This window comes from Passer montanus, unplaced genomic scaffold (assembly GCF_014805655.1).
Source record: "Passer montanus isolate IOZ18808 unplaced genomic scaffold, ASM1480565v1 scaffold48, whole genome shotgun sequence".
Classification (NCBI taxonomy): domain Eukaryota; kingdom Metazoa; phylum Chordata; class Aves; order Passeriformes; family Passeridae; genus Passer; species Passer montanus.
In genome coordinates, this window is record NW_024369707.1 from 60,200 (window position 1) to 76,061 (window position 15,862).

Sequence of the window (15,862 nt, forward strand, 5' to 3'; positions counted from 1 at the left end):
GACACTTCCTATTAATGTCAGCAAGCACTGGCATTGCCAGGTGAACACTCCAGGGTCTGTGGTCCTTAGGGACAGGTGTGGCATGCACTGCCCAGAAATGACCGAACCAGGGCTGCTCCTGTGTGAGGGCAGAGGGACAGAGCTGACGAACTCCTCTGATGCCGCCTTCGCCTCCTGCTTCACTGTGGCCAGAAAAAAAACCCCAACAACTCACAGAAGCCCACTGGGAAACACCTTGTGTGTTCCAGCTTTCAAGGCAGCGCTGCCACCCGTGCCAGGCACTCCCCAGGCACAACAACAGCTGGGACTCGGCAGAATCTGATCTGTAACAGCGCGGAAGCCTCGGCTTCACCGCCCGGGCCGGGCTGGCCTCAGCACCCTCTAGGGCGGGCCCGCTGGGTGCCGAGAGCAGCCGGGGCACAGGGGCGAGGCCCCGAGGCCACACGGGGCTGTGAGGGGGGCACGGTGTGAGGGGGGCACGGTGTGAGGGATCCATGAGCCCGACGTGAAGGAACCACGGTCCCAGTGTGAGGGCTCCATGACCCCGGTGAGGGACCCCTGATCCGAGTGTGAGGGCTCCCTGACCCCGGTGCGGGCTCCCTGATCCCGGCATTACAGATCCAGCCCTCCCCGTTTCTCCGCTCCCGGCCGACCAGCCCCCGCGGTGCTCCGTCTAAACCCTCCCTCCTTCTCCGCAGCCGAGCCCGGAACCTTGGCGCGGTAGGTCGCGGTTTCCGGCGGGGCGGGCCGCGCGGACCGCGGTGCCCGGAAGCGGCTGCCGCTGCCCTTGCCCTCAGCGCGGCCGCGCTCCTGCGGCTCCCGGGCCGCTCCGCTCCGCTCCCCCCGGGCCGCTCCGCTCCCCCCCGGCCCTTACCATGTGGCGGACGCGGGTGGCGGCGGCTTGGTAAGCGGACAGCCCCCGGCGGCGCAGCACAGCGGGTTGGGGTGCGGTGTGAGTGGCGCAGGGCTGGGCCTGGGGCTGCTGCGGGCGGCAGCCTGGGGGCCCCGGGCTGGGCACTCGCCCACCCTCCAGCTCCCCTGGGAGCGGGGGAGGCCGTGCATGTGGGAGGGGGCTGCTTCTGCCGCGTTCGGGCCCTGGGGAGCTCGGGCCGCGTTCGTGTCCAGGCGTTGTCCCTGCCAGCAGCTGCCTCGTGTCCCGCTTGTTTTCCACCGTTCTGGTGCAGCATTCCCGGCTGGAGCAGTGACAGTGACGGGAGGATAACGGCACCATGTTCCTTGGCAGATTTCACAATCACGGAATGGTTTGGGGTGGAAGGGGAACGTGGAGACAGTCTAGTTCCGACCCCTGTTTGGGGCAGCAGTGGGAAAATAAGTGTTGTCTAGTGCTTAATTTAATAGCATTGTTCTGCCACCCTTTTCAATCTGTGCTTTTCATTGAAGATCTCCAGGTGATTTTTTGGTCAGTATTCATCAGGAGACTTAGCAGCAGCAGGAGGGAGGAAATAGAAGATGGAAGTTTTGGTGTGATGGAGGGGTAGTGGGGGTTTTGATGAATTCTAAGATTTCAGATGTGCAGGTGAAGCAGCTGAGTTTGAAATATGCAATAACACTCAAAAGGAAGTTGTGGATTGAGGTTTTGCCAGACAACTTTAATGGAATTCAATTTTCCCTTCACTTTAAGCACACAGACAATGCTGTAAAACACAATGTGTCCTAAAAGAAAAATCACAGAGGAGAAAGTTCCATAATATTGCACAAAATGCCTTTAGCCCAGGTGGAGATGAATATTGAGGAGTGACTGCTGTAGTATGTGCTACCACATGGTCTCTGCTGAAAATAATAAATATCTGTGAATTGGTAATGACTGCAAAACAAAACCATGAACAGCCCAGTCACTGGCATGCTTCACACAGGCTTGTCACACCCTGCTTTGAAAACCTGTCTTCTAAACTGGGAATTTAAGCATGTAGAGGCACTTTTTTATTGCTTCTCTTTGTAGTTAATTGCTGAGCCTTTTGTAATTCCATGTCCAAGAGAGAAATGCTTTGCTGGTTCAGGAATTGTTCTGTTCCTGCTTGTTAATCTCTTTCTGGGTTCTAAGTTTCATATGGCCAAAGCCCAGCCTTGCAGAGATAATTTGGTATAGCAGCAGAGGGTGTCCTTCACAGCCATACTGACTTAGGAGAGAGGACTTGCAGAGCAGTCCCTGGAAATTCCCAAACTGACATCATTGGCAAAATTGGTCTTTAAGAGAGAAAACTGTCTGAATTCTGATTTTTAACCTATCTTCCAAAAGCTCAGTTTCTGGATTAAAAGTCTTTTTATGGCAGTCTTTCACTTCTTTGGACATTAAGAACATGCCTGTCATCTCTAGTACATTGACAGTCCTGAGACAAAGAACTGTATAGATCATAAAGCATGTTATTAGAAAGTGCTCTAATATCTTCCACTAAGTATGATTCACTTGTTTTTGTTAAAATCTCTTAATTTTGTTAATTTTAGGATTGTGGGATTAGTAAATTGCCATTTCAGTGATATGAAACACTTCTTTTTTTATTTGTCCTATTTGGAAATAAATGCACTTGATAATATTGAAAACCCTGAAAAAAGCATCAAAGGACAAGGTTTCATTTCAACTTTTAAAATTTCAAGCCTGTAATTTCACATATATTTTGCATTCACTAATTGATTTAATATTTACCATTCTGATATGATGGTACATCCAGAAAATTGCAGAAGAAATTACTTTTTTCAGAGCAGTTGTCTTTTCCCTAAACTACCAACATCGCCTCAAACCGTTGCAGTGTGCAGATAGTGTAATCAAAAGTACACAAGTTTGATTCCAGACCACGTGTTTGCATAACATAGGCAGGATTGACTGGGCTCCCATGTTTTAACATGTGCTTTTCATGGCTGAGCTCTGCTTTCAGAGCCAAGTCTTGCAGACTTTTCCCTCTTAAATCTGAATTCCTTTGTGAAAGCATCAATGCACATGGTGCAGCCACCTCCAGAACCAATCTTGTCTGTGCATGACCCAAGACAAAACCAGAATCTGTAATCCTAGAACCACAGCAAGTGAAAGGAACTGAAAGATGTCATTAAGCACATGCTTGGCCTAAGTAGGACAAATGTATTCTGCAAATAATTTTTAATTTTTTTTTTTAATTTGGAAATCCTGTATAAGTTAATGTTCTTTAAAAGTTCATTGAGAGAATAAGACAGGCCAAACTGTTTTCCTGTATGGTGGAAGTCTCTTGTGGGCTCTTAGCCCAAGCAGTGCTTTACCACACATGTTACTTGCCCATTGAAGTTTGAAAGTTAAATGTAATCCATAACAGACCTCAGCATTTGTAGTTAAGGTTCTGTGTCTGTAACCACTAGGAATACTGTGCCCATTAACAAGGTTTGCAGCTTATTTTCCTCATAAGCACAGCAGTAGCAGCTGGGAATTGTGGATTCAAGGCGATGGAATAAGATGATCTGTAACCAGCTGAAATGTAATGTGGATTGCTTCTAAAGAGGTGTTTGAGTTAATGGTGTGTTGAAGAAATCAGTTGAAGTTTTTCTTTCTTTCTTTCAGTGTCATCTGCCGGAGTCTAGCAAACAGCAGCTGTGGAATAAAGAGAAAATCACCTCTTCAAAACCTGCATCTTGTTTCCCGGAGTATACATCATCCCCACTATCCAAGTGCAAAGTTCCAGAGACCTCCCTTAAGGATATCCCTTCAGCAGTTCTCTTCTCTGAATCGTCTTCCCCTTCACAAAACAAAACTTTTAAATGTAAAACATGGCTACCAGTCCCACAGGAACTTTTGGCTGGCCAGATTAGCCTCCAGGCTTCTCAGAGTTCGCTATCTCATCTTAGGATCTGCAGTAGGAGGTGGCTACACAGCTAAGAAGGTATTTATCTGTGGAAGTTACTTCTTGCATTTTGTCTTTGCTATTACATACTTCAGAACAGAAGTTCTTGTTATAGCACAAAAATATGGGATGCCATTGCTTGGTTAACTGATGATAATAAAGATGAGTGAATATGGAAAACATTTTTTAGGAAACTGCTATAGAACTTAAAAGATCAAAGTACCACTCATATCTAAAGATGGTGGGTTAGTATGTTTTATGTGTAGGTAGTAGTTGCTCATACACTTTATGTACATTTCTTTTTCTATTTCTGCCATGATTTTTTTCTTTCTCTGTTAGACATATGAGCAGTGGAAGGACATGATGCCAGATCTCGAGGACTATAAATGGATTGTTCCTGACTTCATCTGGGAGCTTGATGAACTTGTTGACTTCGGTATCACAAAGCCATGATGTTGCTCTGTCTAAAGATTGGCATGTGTAAAACTTAAACATAGGAGTGTAGGTCCTCAGGGCCTCACTCCAGGAGTGGCTTTTCAGGTGTAATTTGAGGGGACTTTTATTTTTGGAGTTTGATGTGTGTTTCACCAAAGCATTTGTGTCAGTGTGTTTGTAAGAAGAACTTAAGCTCTGTGTAGCCATATAGTCCCATTAGTCTCCCAGAAAGGAGAGCTGCAGTGTGATCAAGGGGACTCACACAGGTTTTGGTAGTATTATGCAGAAAGTTTTTGCTTTCTATATGATTGACTTACAAGTGAAGATATAAGTAGATAGTAAAAAAATATGTGTGAGTAAAAGACCAGTTGAAAATGCAGAATAGTGAACCTGCCTATCCACAAAATTACCTTGAAGATACAGAAGAAAATGAAAAATAGAGACTTGCTTTCCTGAGCCTTCAGGTTGCAGTAGAGGCTCTTGTGCATTTTTAGATGAAAGACAGAAATCTGAAAATAAAACACTGACTTATATTTTATATGCAGAGTAGAAATGTTGTGATCTTTTTTTTAAAAAAAATAATCATCTCTATGAAGATTTTGCTGCATAAAATCATAGAATGCTTTGGATTGGGAGGGACCTTAGAGATTTTTAGTTCCAACCTCGATGCTGTGTGAGAATTGCATAGATAAATGCAGAGATTGAAAACTGATACAAGTTTTTCTTGTCTTACTGCAAATGGACACTACATTTTTATAGTACTTTAAAGGTAATGATTTTTACTTTTAAGGATCACAAAATTGAATTGTTTATGAAATTGAAAAGTAAGCTTTTCTTAAAAAGATTCAAGACATGAGCATAGTTACAGTTTCACATAATTTTAAAACATCCATTTAAAATATTACAAAGTATGGGAAAGCATAATGTATGAAATGTGGTAAAATGTAGCAATAAGTTTTCAGCAATTGTAAAGTACCTGAGCAGCTAACTTATCAGGAAGTTCAAAGTCTAAAAAAGCAAGTGCTTTTTCAGATCTGCTAGTCTTTCCCAACAGTAGTGGGGGGAGGTGCAGGTGGAAAGAAACTTCTTCAAACTTGTTTAAAAAAAAAAAATTAAGTCCTATCCTGGAACAGTTGCTAGGTTTTATAGCCTAAGCCTTTTTTCTCCCAAAAATAATAGAAAAAAAGCCCAACTCACTAACTGTTGTACTGTTTTCCTAGAAAAACTTCTCAAAGCCCTCCCTGATGCAGATGACCTTGCCAAACTTATGCCTGACTTTGACAAGATTGGAGAGAGCCTCGCTTCACTGAAAGGATTTCTTTCTCCTGGTGAGAACAAATTTTTAGCTAAGTTTTAATTTCAAAAGCTGAACATATTTGATGATGAGGGTGTAGGTATGTCCTTAGATGCTAAAACAAAGCAGTTTGTATTTGCATTGAATATCTCTTCTGAAAGAGTTGTGGACACAGGTAAGTGTAATGTGTTTTTAAAAGCAAGAATTCTAGTAGCAAGAGCAGAAAAGTGTAATATGAAATTGAATAGAAAACTTCTATTCAGCTTCAGCTTCTTCAGCTTGAAAGCTCAATTTTTCAGTGAGTCAGAGAAGCTGGATATGTCCAGCTAGAACTTTGTGAGAATGCCACTGGACAGCAGCAATATCACAGCTGCTACAGGAGAAAAGAGTTGGATTATTAAGAGCAAATGTTCTTAATGTTGCAAGCGTGTGAAATAGGGGATTTGTAACAAAGGTATTCTGGGTTGAATGATGTTTTCCATCTGGCCATGGACCCAGGAAAACTTTCTTGGAGATTTAGGTTAGGTGGGGCAGTGTTTCAAAGGAGCAGGTGAGTTCTAAATCCTGCAGAAGAGGCTTGGGGATGCTTTGTCTATTCAATGTGTCCAGGCAGTAGGAGGCTTAATGTTTTTCAGGTTTTATCAGACTTAAATGAGACATTTCTATCATGGGGCTTTTTAAAACTGAGAACAATTAGATTTGATCATCAGATCTGACTTGTTAATTAACACAGCTCAAATCTTCATTCATTCTTATAATAAACTGCAAGACTATTTGTATTATATACCTTAGTAATTATGAAACCTCATAAATCTGTACTCATGAAAGATTCTGTGAGGGGTTATTTCATTGTTCTCGGTGTGTTTGAAAATATTTCCATATCAGTGTATGTAAGAAGCGTGGTTTTGTTTCTTTGAAATACTGTCAATGGCAGATGTAATTTATTAATCTTATAAATGCAGCAAGAATCTAAGTAGGGGCCAAGTTCAGCAGAGTGACAAGTAGATGACAATCTCCTATGTATTTTGGCTGTTTAAAATTTTAACAGTTTCAAATGGTGTTGTTATTGACCGATAGTGAAATGTTGCCTATTCCTTGTTATCATACACTGGCATAGTGGCCATTTATGATTGTGTGGTCCTCCAAATGAAACAAAGATCCCTCATCTTTATCTTGCATTTTGTTTTGTGTTTATAATTTTTATTTCCCCTCTTCTGCTGATTTTTCACAGGTTACAATTTGGTTAGTGAAGTCATAGGAGCTTCTGATCTACTTCTGTTGTTAGGTGTGTAAAAGCCCTTTTTCCTGCCCTTAAACTGCCTTTTTACAGCAAACTCTTAAAGCACTACTATACTAAGAGAAGTGAATATCAATATAAATACAAGTATTTACAGCAACTCAATATGTATTTATAAATACTATCCAACTATTTTTAAAATACTTAATAGAATCACAGAATCACTGAATATGCTGAGTTGGAAGGGACCCATCAGGATCATCAAGTCCAGCTCCTGGCCTTTCTCAGGGATATCCTAGAAATCCCACCATGTGCCTGAGAGAGATGTCCAAAGCTTGTTGAGCTCTGCCAGGCTTGGTGCTGTGACCACTTCCCTGGGGAGCCTGTTCTAGTGCCCAGACACCCTCTGGGAGAAGAACCTTTTCCTGCCCTAGCCTAGGTCCTCCCCTGTGAGAATATACCAACCATTCACCTGTTCATCTCTGCCACAGTCCTTAGCAGATGCTTTTTATTTCAAGCTTGTTCCAGAAGCTTCTTTTCAAAACCTGTCATTACAATATGATTTTTTTTTTCTCATTACAGTAACATCAGTGGATTTTGTATTATCCTTCTGTCTTTCTCAAAAACTAATTCTACAATATTTTTATAGTCTAACTGAAGCTCCCTGCTCCCTTGTGATATAATTAGTCTGAGTCATAAACTAGATACAAAATTTTCAGATGAATTTTAAACTGATTTTCTTCTTCAGTTTCTTGAGATGAATTTTTTTTATAGGAACTTCAAAGATTATTGAATTACTAACTCATAGGGGTTGAAGCTTTAATTTTCTAGTGACAGTCGTTGGAGAATTTTTAAGTGCCTTTTGCATCTTATTATTAGTTTGTGTAATTGTGTCCTAGGTTCTCCAGGAGAAACAGCATTCCGGGCTACTGACCAGGGATATGACAATGACAAACAGTTTAAGAAGGTAATTACTCACTTGCAAACCTGAAAATGTCTCTATAAACAGGTATTTAAATGTTTGAAAGTGCATCAGTAGCCCATTGCAGAAGTTCATTTGAAGCAGCTTGAAAATCATTTATTGTTGAATATTAGTTCAGTATCCATTACTGCTTTTTGTGTATAAAAGTATTGCAGGCATAATAACCATTTTGGTGTAAGGAAATACAAGGCAGACATGAAAATGTTTAGTAATTGCATTTAAGAAAATTGGTCTGTAATAAGAATGTAATTGTATGTACATTTGCAGTTTTTCAGGGCATGGTCTCCATGGCACTTGAGTTTATAACTTATTACTCAAGTTGGTTTAGGTGTAACATTATTTTTAAGCATTTCTGCTTGCAGACTCATTTCTGTTGACATTTTCAGAGTTTTAATTCTTACTTAAGAATTTCTGCCTTAAAGAATTTTCATTTCTTAAAGTAGTCTGTTTTTTACTTTCTTTATCTAGATAAAGCATACCTCATATTTTGTTGCTATTTGCTGGAAAAAAATGTTACTGTATTTTGATAACCTCAAGTTTTAGCGCTTTTTTTCTTGAAGTCAAGAAGGTGAAGTTTATTTTTTTGTTTTCATGAACATTTCTATTAAATTCCTAAATTGTCATATTGCTCATTCTTTAAAGGCTTTTTATTTTTTCTGTGTCTGCTTTTAAAAATTGTTTTACAAAAATGGAAGGAAAACAATACATACCAGGGAATTTGTAAATTATCATATAGTTATTTTTGAACTGAAATTTTCTGAGCTATAACTGGGGCTTTTCCATAAACAACTTTTCTGTATATGCAGGCATGTATACATTTATTCTATGTTAATTCTGCATGGTAACATAGTGAAACATGTACAAAGCTCAGATCTTACAGCCATTCTTCCCCCTGTAGAAAGTGATGGATTTTTATATGAGACTTAAGTTTGTATGAGCTTTTTATTTCCCCTTTGTCTGTAAACTGTCTATATTTTTCTCCAGAGTGATTGCTTTGCACAGGTTTCACTGTACAAAACATAAAAAATACTTTACTATTGATTTGTGAAGAAGTGGCCATCATAGTTTATTGTCTCTGATGATTGAAATAGCTTACACTTTTGTTGAATATTAGTAATATCATTAAAACTTGTTGCGATCCTGTGGTTGTTTTGGGTGCAGTGATATCTGCATTTTAACTTTGACTGTGATGTGGAAAATATCACCAGATTAAATTAATATGATTAAGAAAATTTTGTCTGGTCTAATGATTATATCTGATAAGAAACTGTTAATTTTCTAATTAATATGATCAGTTTGGACAGAATATTTCAGACTAGGCACATATGAATACCTAACAGAGCATAATCACCAAGTTTGTTGGCAGGCAAAATTACTATTTTTGTGACAATGGATAAGATGGCCTTTTTGCATTCGCTGCCAGCCAATGCTAGTTTAAGAACTGTAAGTGTATGGGTTCATAAAGTGATTGTATGGGTGCTGTAGTACGATACTAAATGTGCCTGATGAGCTGGTTTTCTTTGTTTTGTTGTGAAGAGATTAGTAACTGATAAATCTAGCAATTATCTGTTTGGAGGAATTTTCTATACAATTGTTACAGGATGTGATCCTTACACAGGTCTCTAAAAGCTTCAAGTAGACTGAGTGAGAAACCAGTTGTTTTGCAAAGTAACTTTACAAGAGTGAAAGATGTCCTAAACACCAAATCAGGCTGTACTGCTTCTTGTCAGCTAATGTGTTTATCTTATGATCTCTCATTTAATGTAAAAAGTAGAGTATTTTTACAACAGAATTAAACTAAAATTACTGGAGTGTTCAGATGAGTAGTTTAAATATGTGGCATCTAAATCTCTCTTTATCTGAAATTTTGTTCTGGGAGAAAGAAGAGCGAACATAGTTACCAAAACTAGTGAAGTGAAAGTACTGTATTGTAAGTGAGGAACTAGTTGAGGCTTCTACTTGAAACAGCTATGTTACTTTCTTAGGTTATCTTGCACTATTGTCTGTCTCCAGGAAAATTTTCTTTAAGAAATAGTTTCCTCTTAAAGCAGACAAATTCCAAGCTTCGCCTTTACCATTAAGGAAAACATACGGTCATTATAGCTGTGATGGAGTTGGATTGAAAACTGTGACTCAGGTCTTGGTGTGGGACTTAGAGTCCTTTCTCTGCTCTGGTTCTTTGGTTCCTTCTCAAGCCATGAAGACCCTGCTGCTCCCTGCAGCAGTTGCAGTGTGTGATTGTCTCACTCAGCCTGCACTGGGTCACCTTCAGTTGGTGTAAGGAGGTGCACAATATCCCACAGCTCCTGACCACAGCTGCTGCTGGAGAGTGAGAGACGAGTAAGGACTGTCACTCACTTGCTTTGGTTTTTTTTAAACATTTGTTTTTTGTTTTGTTCTTCCTTGCAACTTATGCAATAAAGTTCCATAATTGCCTCTGTTTTATTAAGAGTGCTATTATATTCCCAACTTAATTTCCAGTTTCATGTTAGAAATGCTCTGGATAAAACTGTTACATTTATTCAAATTCTTAAAAATTGACCTCTTTACCTATCTTGTCATTTTCACTCCTTCCTTTTAAATTAAAGAGAGAGTCATACTCAGCTGCACTACAGTGTATTAACTATTGATACAAGATAATAGGGGGTGGGAGAAGTTTAAAGAATGCACAGTAATAATGTCAAGGTTTGTCCCAATATGTCAACTACTGCAGTCTTTTAACTCCTGTTATTCCCTACCCTTTACATTGTTTCTTTGACAATGAAAAGAATAATATAATGGTTGTAAAGAACTTGATTTTTGAAATCACATTAATTGATTCGTGTTGATTTTTCTAGCAAAAATTCTTTAAAGGACAGATTGATTTTGGTGAAGGGGACATGCAGTGATCGTGTCCTATGACAGAGAGATATAAATATTTTTGTTTGTGTCTTGGTTTATGCCAGCTGGGGTGCTGTGTGTATAGTTCTGTGCTATTTAAGAGTCTTAATTTTTTTTATATTAATTTGTTTTTTAATCTAAAACAGTAAACTAAGATCTAAAATATAAAGGAAATAATGTGATTATTGTTTGTAACATTATCTTCTTTGTATCTATCAGAGAAGTCTTTTAAATGACATAATTTTTAAATTTGAATATTTTATTAAATGGTGTGACTGTAGTTGAAAATTATTCTTCTCATACTTTATTGTGGAATAGGAGTCACATGATTACCAGATGTCTTTGAAAGGAATTGCTAGTTAAATAATTAGATTTGATGACTTCAAACTTCTGTTACATTTCCTGTTTAAATGCTGAAAGGCCTTCATGGCAGACTTTGTTCAGTGTTTTTTCGTGTATTTTTGGACCCATAGCATAATGTTTAAAGGGAATGTGTTGGGTCATACCAAGAGTTTCCTTGTCTGCAAAATACAATTATTGTTTTTCTAATACTAAATGTAGCCATGAGGCTTCCTCTCCTTGCTGCTGTGTAGGAATGAAATCTTTTGTCTGAGTTCCTGGCTCAGTTTTAGTGCATTTGGTAGTCTGGCATTAGAGGCATTTATTAAATATGAAAGTGGTGCAGTAAAATGAAAGAAGATTTTTCTGTGCTTCAAATTATACAAATCACTGTTTAACAAATGTTTCTATTTGGTCATTTGATTGTGTCTGTCCTTTTATCCATTCTCTTGTGTTGTTTATCCTTATGTGTACATGCCTGTGTGTGTATTTCATGCAACAAATGTATACCTTGATGATGGATGTCTTGAATTCTTACACCAAAGTTCTGTTTCAGAGCTTGTTTTGATTCCCGAAGTACATTTTTGAAACATTTAATTTCACTGAATGTTTTCTTAGAGGATGTAATATTTTTTTAAAGAGCTTTATTTAAATAATTCATTAATATTCTTCTCTGCATTCTCTGAAATAAACAGTTAATAAGCTTCTGGTAGAGGCTGGCACAATATTTCTCAACCAATTTTGAAAGACAGCTCACCATTATAGGATTGTTTGGCATGAAGAGAGAACTAAGCTTTGTGGAAATGCTGAATGAGTAAAAGAATAAGCATCAAGTTTAGGGATTTTTGGAATGATCAGGAAGGGTTATGACAGCATGAATTTAAATCGCAGTGTGTTACAGAAGTGGAGAGGGAGCTTTTTCTTTTTTTTATGCTCAAGAAACTATTTTTCTTCTGCTGGTTTTAGAAAGTTAAGTACCGGCCAAAAAGAATCTTTTTATAAACTGTGTCTGTAGGTTGCTAGGAATAAAAACAAAGCAAAAATACCCCACAGAACTTCTGTTGACAAAGCTGAACTGAACAGTTCGATAATATTTTAAAGCTGGGGTAGTTATAGATGGAATTTTTAAAATATTTAGATGCTTACTTAAAGTTCAGTATAATTGTACAATGTAGCTAAATGTTGGTTGCTTTGTTCTACCTGGAATTGTAAAATGCATGGTTCTGCTGGCTCTATCCACTCCAGCTAGCAAGAGATCTTGCTAATGAAATTCCACTTGCATTTGAATTGACCCATTCATCATGTTTTTCATCTGTCTTTGTCATGCCTTTTGGTTTAACTTTGTTCTCCTTACACCCCAAATTTTTCCTCTCCTTTTTGTTACAAACTCACGGCAGGGCCTGCTTGGGGAGCTCATTCTGTTACAGCAGCAAATCCAGCAGCACGAAGAGGAAGCGCGCAGAGCCGCTGGCTTCTCTTCCCAGCAGAAGCGAAAGGTGATGCCTTAAGGGACGATATGTTCTGCACTCACTCTAATCCAATACTTCAGCTCTGCATTTGAGTAGAAAAATCTAACTAATTGAATCATGGATGCAAGTAATTGGCCAACTTCACTACAGATGTGTAGTCCTGTTTCAGTTTAACCAAGTTGCATTTAAAGCATGATGTTAAAAGCAAACCAGGTACTTTGTGTCACTTTGAAATTGTATTATCTCTGCCTCTATAAGAACTGTTATTTAAAGTTCATACACTAAAATTACACTTAAGGAAAGTACATGAATTAATGTCAAACCTGTTTACTGTTGCTTGTTTCTGGTAGCTCTGTCTTGTAAGAGTGTAGCTATTTGCAGGGAATATATCTCTGGAAGTTTTTCTCCCCTGCTTTATACTGTTGCCAATCTGAAAATGACAGCAGCTCCTTAGTAATAATTTTGCTAGACAGACAATTGAATACTGCTGATAGTAACAGTATCTACTGTATATTCATCAGCAGTAGTCCCTTGTCTGTTTTCCATCTTAAAGCAGAATTTTTACTGATTTGTTGCGCTTGTTGAACATCTGTACTTCTCTTTATATATTTAATTTAAGCTCTGATCATTTTGTTAATTATTATATGGCTGATTGGAAATCCTCTTAAATTGGGATGTTTTAGTTGTCTGATCTGTTGCAATCTGTAATTCTTGACCACATTGCTTTGTTGGCTGCTTTTGTGTCTCCTTAAAAGCTTTCTGATTAGTCATACTTTTCAGCAGCTTTGGAATTGAGCACTGAATACAGAACTTGATCTTCTGTACATCTGAAGATATATCCCACAGAAAGATAAATGAACTAAATATGAATTTAAATTTAAAACTTTCAGACATATTTGCATAGCTGTAATTGTCATGCTTTTTAGTCCATCAACAGAGGAAAATCCGTGTTCTCTGAAAGTATAGTAGTACTTCAATGTTTTACTTTCTTGCCATATTATTTTATATGGTTTAGAGTTACAAGCTTCCTTGTCAGATTGTATACAGTTTATTGAGAGAGCGAGAGTGTGGAATAATAGAGTGAAGTAATAATAAAATGTATGAACTTGTAAAAATTGCTGGTAAACCAACACAATATTTGATATATAAAAATTTATCAGCCTAATAAACACATTCAGGAAAAAAAAATGAGCTTGATACAACATTTGTTTATGATTGAGATTCTACTTTGTTAGTATTTTGTTGCAACTAGTTCCACAATTCCCAAGCTGTGAAGAAACTGCAAGGGCTGTCTTTGTAAATGTTATCCTGCCCTCCGTAGCTAGTATTGTGTTTTCAGAGGATTGAAGATCTACCTTCCTTTGCAGATGGAAGATTTTCACTTAGCATTCAATGTGCTGTTGGGCATACATGCCTTAAGACAAAGAATGAGTCTTGTTTGTCACACTAACTTTTATGTTTGAATCAATTTGTAAGAGATGGTAAACTATTTTCTTTAATACCTTGATATGAGGATATGGGTCAAAGAATCCAATTATTGATCCACATTCTCTTTTGGAAGAACAAATTGTGACTGTCATTAAAATAAGCCATTGCAGGCCCTTCTGACAGGGCATAAACTATCTTTTTAATGTTTTAACTGAGTTGTCTTGCTTGCATGTCTATAATAAAACGTGATATTTTTATTTCTGTTCTTGAAAGTTTTGTTGCCCAATTTACTTGCATATTTATCTGTTTTAGTTAATTTACTTAGTATTAAATCTACTGCAGTTGTAAATTGACTAACAGTACAAACCATCTCACAATCAGGAGAAGATACTAAACCCAAAAATTTAATCTTATCTTGTTGATTTTTATTTTTTTGGGCAGCCTGTTAAATATTTAGCAGTGAAATTGTTTACAACTGCGCTCTGCATGGCTGCTTGAATGCATTTTGCCTGGGCCTTAATATTTTCATTTAAATTATTGGAAATTGTTGTAGTTCTGCACATAATCAGTTTAAAATTATTTGCAGTGAACAGATATCTGTGTGCAAGGGCCCTTGATTAAAAATAAGTCTCCAGCATTCTTTTCTCATAATTGCTTACGGTGGCAATGGGGAAAGAACTTGAGTTACAAACCATATTGATCTGGTTTAAACAAATGCTCATGTACCTATATAAACATACTTTAGTAGTTGATTTTTTTTTTGAGGGGATAGAAATCAGAAATCAGTCTTGTGTGACTGTTAGTACTTCAAATTGATATTTTATTTTTTATTGGCAACTTTAAAATTTCTAGCAATATTATGGTCCACATATTCAAAATACTGTATGTACTAACATTGAAATCACACCTGCACCAAGCACTGAGGCAAAGACATCATTCTAGAGCTGTCTGTGGTTTTGACATAACTTACCTAAAGTCCTTGTTAGAATTAGTCATCTAGTGCTAGGTAATGCTTTACTTCAGATCTTGCAATATGAGACTGTGCAATATTTTGGCTTTCTGTGTGGAACAGAAGCATCAGCCCACACAGACAGTGCCCATGGTTGGAGGTGTCTGTAGGGGAGCACTTCAGAGGTGCATCATGGCCCCACAAGTCCTTTGAGAACAGCAGAGAGAAGGAAAATGTTACCTCCTTTGAAAGTCTGCAGCACATGGAAACACTTTGTTTTACTTTTCTTTCCTAAATTTTCTTTCTTTTGGCTCTGCACATCATTCTCTTTGCCTCCTGTTTTTATTTTCCTCTTATATTTCTGAGGTGTTGAAGGTGTGTGTATATGTAAATGTTTATTTACATATAGCAGCTTGTGGCTGCATGCATCAAGTCCTCTGTTCAACTAACCCTGTTTCTGATGCACTTTTGCTACCAGTGAACTAATTAACAGCAATGAAAAGTTAATTTACAGCATTTTGTCTTTGCTCTTTATGAAAGAAAATAATGGCAATAAGATGGAAGTGTCAGCTTGGATTTCTTTCTGTAAAGTGCAGACACAATTCTTCAGGCTTAACAGCTCAATGATATTAACGCTAATGAATACTTGTGGATTATATTCCTGTTTCATCTGTAACAACTGTTGTGAAGTTTTAGTAATGGAATTAATTTATGTCTAAATAACAGCTGTCCTCTACATATTAGATAATATGCTCTTTCTCATTTGAAGCCAGCTTGAGTTGTAGGTGTCTCATGGGCTTTATCATGTGAACTTTATTTAAATATTGACACACTCAGTAATTGTTTAGGTTATCATTTTTTCTGAATTGAATATTTCATCAGGCAACCATTAGATTTTGTTGTATCTAAATATTTACATCATAAGAATTTGTATTCCATCATTAATGCTTTTTGTCATTGTGTTATTAAAAAGGGATTGTTTAAAATAACTGTTTACTGCATCTTGATGAACTCATTTTAGGAACATT

The 15,862-nt window shown here is 37.9% G+C and overlaps 1 protein-coding gene across 5 annotated transcripts in view; it reads left to right on the top strand.

Moving 5' to 3' along the window:
* The first annotated feature begins 750 nt into the window (after positions 1 to 750).
* OPA1 (OPA1 mitochondrial dynamin like GTPase) overlaps positions 751 to 15,862 on the top strand; it is a 50,148-nt gene continuing 35,036 nt past the window's right edge. The window contains exons 1-7 of one of the 5 annotated variants that reach the window (XM_039722290.1): positions 751 to 904; positions 3,542 to 3,860; positions 4,161 to 4,257; positions 5,477 to 5,584; positions 6,782 to 6,835; positions 7,687 to 7,754; positions 12,386 to 12,484. In XM_039722290.1, the coding sequence (XP_039578224.1) occupies positions 876 to 904; positions 3,542 to 3,860; positions 4,161 to 4,257; positions 5,477 to 5,584; positions 6,782 to 6,835; positions 7,687 to 7,754; positions 12,386 to 12,484 (774 nt within the window). In that variant the 5' untranslated portion in view covers positions 751 to 875. The remainder of the gene's footprint in view (positions 905 to 3,541; positions 3,861 to 4,160; positions 4,258 to 5,476; positions 5,585 to 6,781; positions 6,836 to 7,686; positions 7,755 to 12,385; positions 12,485 to 15,862) is intronic. The other 4 variants (XM_039722291.1, XM_039722293.1, XM_039722292.1 and 1 more) reach the window with 4 other exon arrangements.